Source organism: Ovis canadensis, chromosome 17, assembly GCF_042477335.2.
Source record: "Ovis canadensis isolate MfBH-ARS-UI-01 breed Bighorn chromosome 17, ARS-UI_OviCan_v2, whole genome shotgun sequence".
Lineage (NCBI taxonomy): Eukaryota > Metazoa > Chordata > Mammalia > Artiodactyla > Bovidae > Ovis > Ovis canadensis.
Window position 1 is genome coordinate 74,431,340 of NC_091261.1, and position 13,994 is coordinate 74,445,333.

Consider the following 13,994-nt stretch of genomic DNA (forward strand, 5'->3'; position numbering starts at 1 on the left):
TCCTGTGAGGGGACCCCCATAAATGGCTGTCGACATCCCGGATTACTCAATACCAGGGACTGTTATGTGAGAACCCCCATGTTACTCTTGAGCCTTGTCAGGCCCTGAATCCGGCCACTCTCCTTCCTGTGGGAGAAGGTGGGCCCTCACATGATTGCAAGAAAATATGCCAGCAGACCTGACTTGAGAGACCAGCCAATCCCAGACCCAGATTTGGTCCTGTACACCAAGGGCACCAGCCTGGTGAAACAAGGACAATGACTGTCGGGATATGCAGTAGTCATGGAAGAAACCATCGCTGAGGCTGGCTCTCTGCCGTCACACTGGTCTCCTCAACGGGTCAAACGATATGCTCTAATCCGGGCCCTCCAGCTGTCAAAAGGTAAGAAGACAAACACTGACACAGACTCCAGGTATGCTTTTGCCACACTACAGGGCTCCGTATAAGGAGAGAGGCCTTTGACAGCTAGTGAAAAAGAGATTAAAAATAAGGAAGAAATTAAGACCCTATTAGAGGCTGCCTGGGAACCAGAAAGGGTTGCAGTCATACACTGCTGAGGACATCAAAAACAGGATACCCACCCCCAGGCTTGGGGAAACAGACTGGCAGATAAGACCACTAAACAAGCAGCCGAGGGCTTGGGGTGACAAGTGAGGCCCTTATTAAAGCTCTCATTTTGGCGGAGCTGCCTGAGCTAATGCTAGACTCTCCAAAATACACTGAAGCCTAAAACCAACTAGCCAAAGCAGAAGGGGGTATCAAGACTGAAAAGGGATGGTGGGAATTGCCAAGTGGCAAATTATTGGTACCAGAGGAGCTGGCACCCACTTTGGTAAGCCAAACACACCAAGCAACCAACCTAGGCCATGATAAACTGGAAGAGCTAATTCAAAAATATTTCTTGGTTCTCCGCCTCTGTTCCCTAATGCAGGACAGAATCTCAAACTGCACTGCGTGCTCACAGGTTAATGCCGCCTCTCGGCACAGACAGAAACCTCCAGGGATTCAGCTAAAAGGCACGCTGCCCTTAGAACACCCGGAAGTGGACTTCACTGAAATGAAACCTCACCGACACTACTGTTACCTGCTGGTCATGGTATGTACGTTCTCGGGATGGGTAGGAGTTTTTCCTACCCGGACTGAAAGAGCATCAGAAGTAGCCCAGTGCCTGCTTAGGGAAGTGGTTCCCAGATTTGGATTGGCAACCCACTCTAGTATCCTTGCCTGGAAAATCCCATGGACGGAGAAGCCTGGTGGGCTACAAGTCCAAGGGGTCGCAAAGAGTCGGACACAACTGAGTGACTTCACTTCACTTCACCAGCCCTGGATCAGACAATGGCCCGGCTTTTGTAGCTGATTTAGTACAACAAGTAAGCAAAACTTTAAACATAAAATGGAAACTGCACACTGCATATGGGCCCAGAGTTCTGGGATGGAGGAAGGAACCAACCGGACACTTAAAGAGACACTCTCCAAGTGGGTCATAGAGACTGACTGCTCCTGGGTGGACTTGCTTCCGACGGCTCTGCTCAGACTCAGGATGACCCCATGGTCCCATGGCTATTCTCTGTACAAAACTGTGTATGGGAGGGCGCCTCCCATAATAAAACAGGTATCAACAAATTTACCTCAGGTAGAGGGGATGAGATTTCACAGCAGATGGAACAACTGGGTGAGATAATAAATCAGGTAACTAAGTTTGTACAAGACAGGGTGCCATTCCCCCTTGGGAACAGATTCATGAGTTTACGCCTGGTGACCAAGCACGGGTCAAAGACTGGAAACATGATTTGCTAGCCCCTCGGCGGAAGGGCCCTTATCCTGTTATTCTAACTACCCCTACTGCAGTTAAAGTTGCAGGTATTGCCCCTGGGATTCATCATACGAGGGTGAAGACAGCAAACCACGCAGACCCAGAAAACGCTGAGAGGACTGCGCAGAGGGACCCCACTGACCCTCAAGAGGCTAAGATCATCCTTAAGAAGAAGAAGGAAAAGAAGATCCCGGATGAGCCCCTTCAGGATGAAGCCACATGATCAACTCCTGCTGCCTGGCCTCATCAACGTGCACATTCCTACACGGACTTCACAACACCTCCAACTGTTGGGTATGTGGGGCTATGCCTCTGTCTGTGATGGATGGACTTCCCCGGTGGGTGTCACCGCTCCGCCAAGAAGATTTTAAATCACTCTGCTCTTTTCTGGGAAGACAAAAAGAGACTTTCCTTTCTCTTGCCAATCATAATCTCTCCCTGCTCTCTTGCTGTAAGCCAGATCTACAGTCAACAGACTCAGCTCGTGGGGTTACATATTATGTAAACACCAGTTTCATAGAAGTAACAAAAGTAGTAATTCAAAATAGAATGGTTTTGGACATGCTCACAGCTGTTCAAGGAGGGACCTGTGCTATAATTAAGGTTGAATGTTGTGTATATATTCCTGATTTATCTGGCAATGTATCAGCTGCTTTAGATGATATGGAAAAAAAAAAAACAGATAAGAGCAATGTAAAATGAAAACACTCCTTTCTGGACTTTGGGACTATCTTGGGTAAAGGGTGATTAGTGGAAAACTATATTTACCATTGTTATACTTGCCTTGATAGTTCTGCTCTGTGGACCCTGCATGTAAAATGAAAACATTCCTTTCTGGACTTTGGGACTACCTTGGGTAAAGGGTGATTGGTGGAAAACTATATTTACCATTGTTATACTTGCCTTGATAGTTCTGCTCTGTGGACCCTGCATTTTACAATGTATTATGAACTTTGTGGAGAAATAACTCCAGAAAGAATGAAGGGATGGAGCCAAAGCAAAAACAATACCCAATTGTGGATGTGACTGGTGATAGAAGCAAGATCTGATGCTGTAAAGAGCAATATTGCATAGGAACCTGGAATGTCAGGTCCATGAATCAAGGCAAATTGGAAGTGATCAAACAAGAGATGGCAAGGGTGAATGTCGACATTCTAGGAATCAGCGAACTAAAATGGACTGGAATGGGTGAATTTAACTCAGATGACCATTACATCTACTACTGCGGGCAGGAATCCCTCAGAAGAAATGGAGTAGCCATCATGGTCAACAAAAGAGTCTGAAATGCAGTACTTGGATGCAGTCTCAAAAACAACAGAATGATTTCTGTTCATCTCCAAGGCAAACCATTCAATATCATAATAATCCAAGTCTATGCCCCAACCAGTAACGCTGAAGAAGCTGAAGTTGAACGATTTTATGAAGACCTACAAGACCTTTTAGAACTAACACCCAAAAAAGATGTCCTTTTCATTACAGGGGACTGGAATGCAAAAGTAGGAAGTCAAGAAACACCTGGAGTAACAGGCAAATTTGGCCTTGGAATGCGGAATGAAGCAGGGCAAAGACTAATAAGAGTTTTGCCATGAAAATGCACTGGTCATAGCAAACACCTGCTTCCAACAACACAAGAGAAGACTCTACACATGGACATCACCAGATGGTCAACACCGAAATCAGACTGATTATATTCTTTGCAGCCAAAGATGGAGAAGCTCTATACAGTCAATGAAAACAAGACCAGGAGCTGACTGTGGCTCAGATCATGAACTCCTTATTGCCAAATTCAGACTCAAATTGAAGAAAGTAGGGAAAACCGCTAGACCATTCAGGTATGACCTAAATCAAATCCCTTATGATTATACAGTGGAAGTGAGAAATAGATTTAAGGGCCTAGATCTGATAGATAGAGTGCCTGATGAACTATGGACTGAGGTTCATGACATTGTACAGGAGACAGGGATCAAGACCATCCCCATGGAAAAGAAATGCAAAAAAGCAAAATGGCTGCCTAGGGAGGCCTTACAAATAGCTGTGAAAAGAAGAGAGGCGAAAAGCAAAGGAGAAAAGGAAAGATATAAGCATCTGAATGCAGCTTTCCAAAGAATAGCAAGGAGAGATAAGAAAGCCATCTTCAACGATCAATGCAAAGAAATAGAGGAAAACAACAGAATGGGAAAGACTAGAGATCTCTTCAAGAAAATCAGAGATACCAAGGGAACATTTCATGCAAATATGGGCTCGATAAAGGACAGAAACAGTATGGACCTAACAGAAGCAGAAGATGCTAAGAAGAGGTGGCAAGAATACACAGAAGAACTGTACAAAAAAGATCTTCATGACCCAGATAATCATGATGATGTGATCACTAATCTAGAGCCAGACATCTTGGAATGTGAAGTCAAGTGGGCCTTAGAAAGCATCACTGCGAACAAAGCTAGTGGAGGTGATGGAATTCCAGTTGAGCTGTTTCAAATCCTGAAAGATGATGCTGTGAAAGTGCTGCACTCAATATGCCAGCAAATTTGGAAAACTCAGCAGTGGCCACAGGACTGGAAAAGGTCAGTTCTCGTTCCAATTCCAAAGAAAGGCAATGCAAAAGAATGCTCAAACTACCGCACAATTGCACTCATCTCTCATGCTAGTAAAGTAATGCTCAACATTCTCCAAGCCAGGCTTCAGCAATACGTGAACCATGAACTCCCTGATGTTCAAGCTGGTTTTAGAAAAGGCAGAGGAACCAGAGATCAAATTGCCAATATCCACTGGATTATGGAAAAAGCAAGAGAGTTCCAGAAAAACATCTATTTCTGCTTTATTGACTATGCCAAAGCCTTTGACTGTGTGGATCACAATAAACTGTGGAAAATTCTGAAAGAGATGGGAATACCAGACCACCTGACCTGCCTCTTGAGAAATCTGTATGCAGGTCAGGAAGCAACAGTTAGAACTGGAAATGGAACTAACAGACTGGTTGCAAATAGGAAAAGAAGTACGTCAAAGCTGTATATTGTCACCCTGCTTATTTAACTTATATGCAGAGTACATCATGAGAAACGCTGCACTGGAAGAAATACAAGCTGGAATCAAGATTGCCAGGAGAAATATCAATCACCTCAGATATGCAGATGACACCACCCTTATGGCAGAAAGTGAAGAGGAACTCAAAAGCCTCTTGATGAAAGTGAAAGAGGAGAGTGAAAAAGTTCGCTTAAAGCCAAACATTCAGAAAACGAAGATCATGGCGTCTGGTCCCATCACTTCATGGGAAATAGATGGGGAAACAGTGGAAACAGTGTCAGACTTTATTTTGGGGGGCTCCAAAATCACTGCAGATGGTGACTGCAGCCATGAAATTAAAAGACACTTACTCCTTGGAAGAAAAGTTATGACCAACCTAGACAGCCATATTCAAAAGCAGAGACATTACTTTGCCGACTAAGGTCCGCCTATCAAGGCTATGGTTTTTCCTGTGGTCATGTATCGATGTGAGAGCTGGACTGTGAAGAAGGCTGAGTGCCAAAGAATTGATGCTTTTGAACTGTGATGTTGCAGAAGACTCTTAAGAGTCCCTTGGACTGCAAGGAGATCCAACCAGTCCATTCTGAAGGAGATCAACCCTGGGATTTCTTTGGAAGGAATGATGCTAAAGCTGAAACTCCAGTACTTTGGCCACCTCATGCGAAGAGACTGGAAAAGACTCTGATGCTGGGAGGGACTGGGGGCAGGAGGAGAAGGGGACGACAGAGGATGAGATGGCTGGATGGCATCACGGACTCGATGGACATGAGTCTGAGTGAACTCCGGGAGCTGGTGATGGACAGGGAGGCCTGGCATGCTGCGATTCATAGGGTCGCAAAGAGTCGGACACGACTGAGTGACTGAACTGAACTGAACTATGAACTTTGTAAGCCAAAGGTTGGTGTTGTTCTCCCAAATTGGCGGTTGGAGAGCCAGGGTGCAATATATCCCCATGAATGATGCTCATACTATGAGTTAAGAGCATCAAGAGGGGGTAATGAAGGAGGAAACAGAACAGGCTCTCTCTTGAAAGCAGGACTCCATCTTGGGCCAGACTCTGGACTTTGATCTATATGCCCAGTATCTATGGAAACGACATACCAACTGGAAAACCAGGCCCCTGGAAGGAAGAGCTATAGGGCTCTACCTTGCTAAAAGAATACCCTAATTATCTGTATAACCAAATAGAATCATACATTCTATTATGCTTATTGGGGGTGTGACCACAGGCGCGTTGATAATTGTCTACTGTTAACTACCTAGGTTTAAGGCATATGAATCGCAGGTTAACTTTGATTGTCAGGGAATTTGGGGAGGTGGGTTTGCGCATGTATACTTAGGGTATATAAGGTTTTCACAAAAACTGGTTGGGGTCCTTGGCTAAGAGGAGACTCTGCCCTGGGCCCGCTGGTGTAATCAACCGCTCTCTACCATCTGCATTGCCCTTCTGAGTGAGTTTGTTTCCCAGAACGCGTGGCCACAACCCTAGAACTCAGCAGAGGTTCTTTCAGGCTGTTGGGGTCACGGCTGACGGAGGCTCTTTCCTACTGTCTGCTCACTGCGTTTCCCTTGTTTTCTACCTGCAGCTATTGCATTCCACTTGTAATTTGGGAGGGGAGGTGGCAAAGTCCAATAACAGTAACAACAAAAACAAAGCCAGTGGGACTTCCCTGGTGGTCCAGTGGTTGGGAAACCACCTTGCAATGTAGGGGATGTGAGTTCGATCCCTGGTCAGGTAACTAAGATCCACATGCCCCTGAACAACTAAGTTCATGAGCTACAGCTAGAGTGTCTGTGCAGCAACAAAAGATTCTGCATGCCACAATGAAGACCTGACGCAGCCAAATAAATCAATAGTAGTTTCACTACTTCACTATAAAAAGCAAACAAAAAATAATAATAACCAGAAAAAAAAAAAAAAAAAAAAACGAAGCCACTGACTGCATCCCTGGGACAGTCCCACCTGGGATGGACCTATAGGTATTTGTTTTCAACAATCAACTTGATGGACGTGGTTACAGTATTTGAATTTCTGCTTTTTCTTTTTTTGGAGGTGGGATCTTAGTTCCCCGACCAGGAATTGAACCCATACCCAGGGCAGTGAGAGCACCAAGGCCTAACCACTGCACTGCCAGGGAATTCCACTGAGTTTCTGCTGTCATCACTGGAGGAAGACTTGTTTTACAGTTGTTAATCATCTGTTGGATGAATCAACAAATAAATGAATATTCATCAGGAGGCAGGGACACAGTCCTTCCCTTGGGGTTTCCATCATTGCTTTGGCGCTTGCCAACCTGAGCTTCTTTCTACTTAGATTATAACTAGTTGTTACATACAAGGTCATCTGCCCCAACTAGACCACAGTCTTCTGGAAAGCCAGTGTCCTCGCCTAGAGCCCTGTACTCACAGGAGATACTCAACAAATGATTCTGAGAGGAGGGAAGGAAGGTGGGGGCGAGCCTCGTGTCTCCTGCCTGCCACATAGCCACCCTCAAAGCACTGGCATAGCTGGTTGCTTGGCTGCGCAGGGAAGCGTGCAGACCCCACCCCAAAGCTGCACCTCCTGGTGATGGGGACAGAGTGTGCGTTACCTTATAACGGGGGCGCAGGTCTCAGTCTCGCCTGCGGCCTGAGCAGTCTCCAAGGACAGCGTCCCCAGGCTGGCCCGGCTGCCCTTCCGGGAAGACTGTCGGAACAGGGCAGCACCAGAGTCCTCATCGGAGGAGTTGTCATCGAAAGAGCCCAGGATGAAGTTGGTCATCAGCTGTCTCTTGATGTGTGCCTGCTTCCTGTCTTCTCTGGAGAGGGTTCTGGCTCGCTGGCCCTGGGGCCTGGCTGGCACGGACAGGTCATTGGTATTTGGGATCTCTGGGCCTTCAGTCTCTGACCCGTTGGCTTGTCGAGCTGGGGAGGCGTCATCAGACGAGAGGGGGTTTCCTTGGGGATTCTGTGGCGGAGGTGATCGGGAGGTCCTCTGCTGGCAGGTGTCTTGGGGTCCTTTGTGGGAGGCCAGCTCAGCCTGGCGAGGGGTCTCTGGCAGAGGGCTGCCGTTGCAGCCTTCCTGCGGTGGCTCCTGGGAGCCGTCTGAGGCTGGAATCGGCTCCTGACTCGGGGTGAAGCTCACTTTCCGTTTACTCTTGGTGACTTGCTTGGAGTCTGACATTTTCCCCCAGCTTTTTAATCGGGAAAAGGTCAGGCAGGAGAAAATCAGACAAGATAGAAAAAGAAGCAGGATCACTCAGAGAATCTGTAAGGAGAACAAGGGAGCCATTTTAGGATCTATGTAATCGTGTTATCTGGCTTCTTAAAGGAGCAGGTGGCAAAAGCCAGTTGGGGTGCTGTATTTGGCAGAGAGAGCTAGAAGGGAGAAGCGCTAGACAGGGAGCAGAGAAGGGGCTCTCCTCCCCCAGCTCTGCCCATCATGATCTCTGGGGTCTGCGGCCTGTTTCTTAACTTCTAATTTAGAGACACTGAGACATGCATAAACCATGAAAATGCATGTGAGAGAGAACTCAATGAGATCAGGTGCATCAAAAGACTGTTACAGCATCGCTGGGCTTCTCTAGTGGCTCAGGTGGTAAAGAATCTGCCTGCAATGCAAGAGACCTGGGCTTGATCCCTGAGTCAGGAAGATCCCTGGAAAAGGGAATGGCCACCCACTCCAGTATTCTTGCCTGGAGAATCCCACGGACAGAGAAGCCTGGTGGGCTAAAATCCATGGGGTCACAAAGAGTCGGACACAGCTGAGCGAGTAACACTTTCACTTTTCACTCGTAGCATCATTATTCATAATATCCCCAAAGCTGAAACATCCCAAGTGCCCACTGATCAAAGCACAGACAAGATGTGGTCTGCCCATACAATGGAATATTGTCCATAAAGGAATAAACTTTATGCTAAGTGAAGAAAACCAGTTCCGACAGACCACACATTGTATGATTCCATATTGCCTAGATAATACACCTGGATTAGGCAGAATTGATAGATATCACTACGAACAAAGCTAGTGGAGGTGATGGAATTCCAGTGGAGCTGTTTCAAATCCTGAAAGATGATGCTGTGAAAGTGCTGCACTCAATATGCCAGCAAATTTGGAAAACTCAGCAGTGGCCACAGGACTGGAAAAGGTCAGTTTTCATTCCAATTCCAAAGAAAGGCAATGCCAAAGAATGCTCAAACTGCCACACAACTGCACTCATCTCACACGCTAGTAAAGTAATGCTCAACATTCTCCAAGCCAGGCTTCAACAGTAGGTGAACTGTGAACTTCCTGATGTTCAAGCTGGTTTTAGAAAAGGCAGAGGAACCAGAGATCAAATTGCCAACATCCGCTGGATCATCGAAAAAGCAAGAGAGTTCCAGAAAAGCATCTATTTCTGCTTTATTGACTATGCCAAAGCCTTTGACTGTGTGGATCACAATAAACTGTGCAAAATTCTGAGAGAGATGGGAATACCAGACCACCTGAGCTGCCTCTTGAGAAATCTGTATGCAGGTCAGGAAGCAACAGTTAGAACTTGAAATGAAACTAACAGACTGGTTCCAAATAGGAAAAGGAGTACGTCAAGGCTGTATATTGTCACCCTGCTTATTTAACTTATATGCAAGTACATCATGAGAAACCCTGGGCTGGAAGAAACACAAGCTGGAATCAAGATTGCCGGGAGAAATATCAATAACCTCAGATATGCAGATGACACCACCCTTATGGCAGGAAGTGAAGAGGAACTCAAAAGCCTCTTGATGAAAGTGAAAGAGGAGAGTGAAAAAGTTCGCTTAAAGCTCAACATTCAGAAAACGAAGATCATGGCATCCGGTCCCATCACTTCATGGGAAATAGATGGGGAAACAGTGGAAACAGTGTCAGACTTTAGTTTTGGGGGCTCTAAAATCACTGCAGATGGTGACTGCAGCCATGAAATTAAAAGACACTTACTCCTTGGAAGAAAAGTTATGACCAACCCCAGATAGTATATTCAAAAGCAGAGACATTACTTTGCCGACTAAGGTCTGCCTAGTCAAGGCTATGGTTTTTCCTGTGGTCATGTATGGATGTGAGAGTTGGACTGTGAAGAAGGCTGAGTGCCAAAGAATTGATGCTTTTCAACTGTGGTGTTGGAGAAGATTCTTGAGAGACCCTTGGACTGCAAGGAGATCCAACCAGTCCATTCTGAAGGAGATCAACCCTGGGATTTCTTTGGAAGGAATGATGCTAAAGCTGAAACTCCAGTACTTTGGGCACCTCATGAGAAGAGTTGACTCATCGGAAAAGACTCTGATGCTGGGAGGGGTTGGGGGCAGGAGAAGGGGACGACAGAAGTTGAGATGGCTGGATGGCATCACGGACTCGATGGACATGAGTCTGAGTGAACTCCAGGAGATGGTGATGGACAGGGAGGCCTGATGTGCTCCAATTCATGGGGTCGCAAAGAGTCGGACACGACTGAGTGACTGAACTGAACTGAACTGATAGATATGGAAAGATTAGCAGTTGCCTGGGGCTAATGGGGTGGGGATGAAAATTAATGGTACAGGGTTTCTGACTGGAGTGATGAAAATGTTCCAGAACTGATTGTGGTGATGGTTTCACAACTCTCTGAATAGACTAAAAACTGCAGAATTGTGCACTTCAAGTGAGTGAGTCATATGGTATATGAATTATACCTCAATAAAGCTTTTCTTAAAAAAAAAAAAAAGGGTAGGGGACTTCCTTGGTGGTCCAGTACTTAAGAATGTGCCTTCCAATGTAGGGGACACAGGTTCAATCCCTGGTTGAGACACTAAAATCCCAGTGCCTCTAAGGAATAAATTTAATCACAATGGTGAAAGACCTATAGACTGAAAACTAAGAAACCTTGCTGAAATAAATTAAAGAAGACCTAAATAAATGGGAAGACATGCCATGCTCATGGGTTGGAAGACTTACTTTTGTTAAGATGATGACACTACCCAAAGCTATCTGCAGATTCATCTGGAACAGCAAGGGGCCCCAAAGAGCCAAAACAATCTTAAGAAAGCAAAACAAAGTTGGAGGACTCACACTTGCCAATTTTGAAACTTACTACAAAACTGTAGTGTGGCATGAGAATAAAGAGACATATAGACAAATGGGATAGAATTGAGGGTCCAAAAGCAAACCCATGCATCTATGACCAGTCGATATTTGACAAATATCAGGCTTCCCTGGTAGCTCAGATGGTAAAGAATCTGCCTGCAGTGTGGGAGGCCCAGGTTTGATCCCTGGCTTGGTGGCTCAGCTGGTAAAGAATCTGCCTGCAATGTGGGAGACCTGGGTTCGATCCCTGGGTTGGGAAGATACCCTGGAGATGGGAAAAGGCTACTCACTCCAGTATTCTGGCCTGGAGAATTCCATGGACTGTATAGTCTATGGAGCCACAAAGAGTCAGACATGCCTGCACGACTTTCACTTCACTTCACTTCACTTTTGGGAAGATCCCCTGGAGAAGGGAAAGGCAACAGTCTCTTCACCATATGGGTCTGGGAAGCTGGCTTGAAGCGGGCTGCAATTTTGATTTTCAGATGTCATTTCTGAAGCTGCATTCAGGAACACCAGCTGGTGTCTCCATAGCAGTTCTGAAGAAGAGTGCTAAGCGGAAGACCTTGCACAAATGTGGCTGATTTTAGGTACACTTTAAATGTACACATTGGTGGGACTTCCCTGGGGGTCCAGTGGTTAAGACTCCATGCTCCCCACGCAGGGGACCGGGGTTCGATCCCTGGTCAGGGAACAACTGCCACAGCTAAAAGTGCACGTGCCGCAACTACAAAGACCCGGCCCAGCAGAATACATAAATACTTTTGAAAAATAAATGTACACGTTGGAGATTGTGAGAAATAAGAAACGGTAAGTGCATTAAATGGAAATGCTGAGCTGCCCACTACTCTAAATAGAAAAACACTTGAGTTATTGCTGAGAAAATAAAAGAGCAAAAACATGCTGCAATGGTTCGAGGTTTCGGAACCCTGAGGATGCAGTCTTCACATTATTCCCCCTGGAAAACCAGTCACTCTCTGGTTTTATCTGATACGAGCACCCTGATAACTTGCTGGCTGGGTGAATGGATGGCTGATGGGGGCTGCAGGTAGAAGGACGGAGAGGTGGTGAGTGGAGAGGGGTCAAGTGGACGGGCAGACAGGCGAGACGGCGAGAAGCATGCACGGTAAGCAATTGAGGGTTGGTGGGTAAAGCAGCCAAGCTCTGAACTGGGCACTCCAGTGAATGGAAGGGATCAGCAGTTCTCCCCGCTTTGGCCTCCTTTCTCACTTTAAGATCTGCTGTTAATTCTGATAGGGGCCAGTGGACCTAACATCTCAAACATACCTTGCAGGGGCTACCTGCACAAAACACCTCAGAGTCTTTCCCTACATTCTTTTGTTTGTCGTTTTGCTTTTTACCTTTGGCTGCACTGGATCTTAGCTGCGGCCCAAGGGGCCTATCTGTTGAGGCATGTGGGCTCTTCAGATGCCGCATGTGGACTCTTAGTAGCAACATGTGGGATCCAGTTCCCTGACCAGGGATCGAACCCCGACCTCCGGCATTAGTGTCAGGAAGCATTTAACAGGAGGCTGCCTGCATGCTGTTCTGGATCTGTCATGAACCCTCTGTCCCTTATTAATAACTGGAGTAGCAAGCTACTCCCCGGGGCTTAGGAATGCATGCATTTCCTTCATTAGTTTTTCCATAAGGTGATAAGTAACTATTTACAACCCTCTTCCTTTTTATGAACCATGTGGTTAAAGTGATGACCTCATGTTTCCCTGATAACTTGTAAGTTTTGATTTTATCTCTGCTGAAAATAGCTACCTTGTAAGGCAGTATAAATACCCACACAATGTTGAATAAAACACCTTTGCTCCATCAGAGCTTGGGTCCTCGCGTCTTCTCTCTCTCTCTCTCTCTCAGGCTATTTCTCTGGAGCGCAGAAGCCCGCTGTGTTCACTTTCCTGCCCAGGCTTCTGAGACCCTCTAGAGAAGGTGCTCTGCGCCTTCACCCCATCAAGAGGGCGCCAGGTGCCTTCGTGAACAGCGCAAGCCCCATGTCAGGAGCTTTATTGGTTTTCTGCGTAAACCAAGGAATATCAGCCTCTTTCTCTCTCCTTTACTTTCTTATCGTTGACTCCGGACCACCAGGTTCCGGTCCATTAAAGGACCTCAACAAGTGGCGCCCAGAACAGGTACCTGGTACATGTGGCAGATTCGGATGGAGTGACCTTAAGGGCCTATTGAGGCCGGTAAGTACTAAGACATGGGTCAAAAGCCGCATCACTTTTCTACTTTATTTCAGCACTTATTTAAAGTTGAGGGATTTTCAGTTTCACCTCAGTGAATAGAGGCTTGCTTTCAAATAGTGGTTTAATGTAACCACTGGTTACAATGTAACTGGTTTAATGTAACCATTGGTTCCCTGATGAAGGTAGTTTTGATTTAGAAATTTGGCACTGGGCCAAAGAAAATGTTGAACGTGCCACCAGACAGGGAAAAAATATCCCGATAGATTTCTGGCCTCTATGGGCTCTCATTGAAGCCGTGATTTTGCCATTTCAAGGTAATTCTAGCCCTCCTAATATTCGCCAACAGGCAGAACACTTACTACATGAATATGAATTAGATGATGAAACCTTATGAAAGGCCCAATTAGAACAACATAAAATATTTCAGAATTTTCCAACAAGCCCTGCCCTGGTTGCTCCAAGCGCTCCTCCCCTGCCAGCAGGCACAAATCCCAAAGTTCTCCCTTGCTAGAACTTACATGGTTTTTCCTGTGGTCACCATGTATGGATGTGACAGTTGGACTGTGAGGAAGGCTGAGTGCCGAAGAATTGATGCTTTTGAACTGTGGTGTTGGAGAAGATTCTTGAGAGTCCCTTGGACTGCAAGGAGATCCAACCAGTCCATTCTGAAGGAGATCAGCCCTGGGATTTCTTTGGAAGGAATGATGCTAAAGCTGAAACTCCAGTACTTTGGCCACCTCACGGGAAGAGTTGACTCATTGGAAAAGACTCTGATGCTGGGAGGGGTTGGGGGCAGGAGGAGAAGGGGACGACCGAGGATAAGACGGCTGGATGGCATCACGGACTCGATGGATGTGAGTCTGAGTGAACTCTGGGACATGGTGATGCTGCGTGCTGCGATTCATG

The 13,994-nt window shown here is 46.3% G+C and overlaps 1 protein-coding gene across 4 annotated transcripts in view; it reads right to left on the reverse strand.

The window, feature by feature from the left end:
• ACACB (acetyl-CoA carboxylase beta) overlaps window positions 1–13,994 on the reverse strand; it is a 132,606-nt gene that overhangs the window by 90,670 nt on the left and 27,942 nt on the right. For all 4 annotated transcript variants that reach the window (XR_011250012.1, XM_069558243.1, XM_069558244.1 and 1 more), the window contains exon 2: window positions 7,427–8,082. Coding sequence is in view for 3 of the 4 variants with exons in the window: in XM_069558243.1 (XP_069414344.1) it covers window positions 7,427–7,998 (572 nt within the window). In the remaining variant the exon portion in view is untranslated. The remainder of the gene's footprint in view (window positions 1–7,426; window positions 8,083–13,994) is intronic.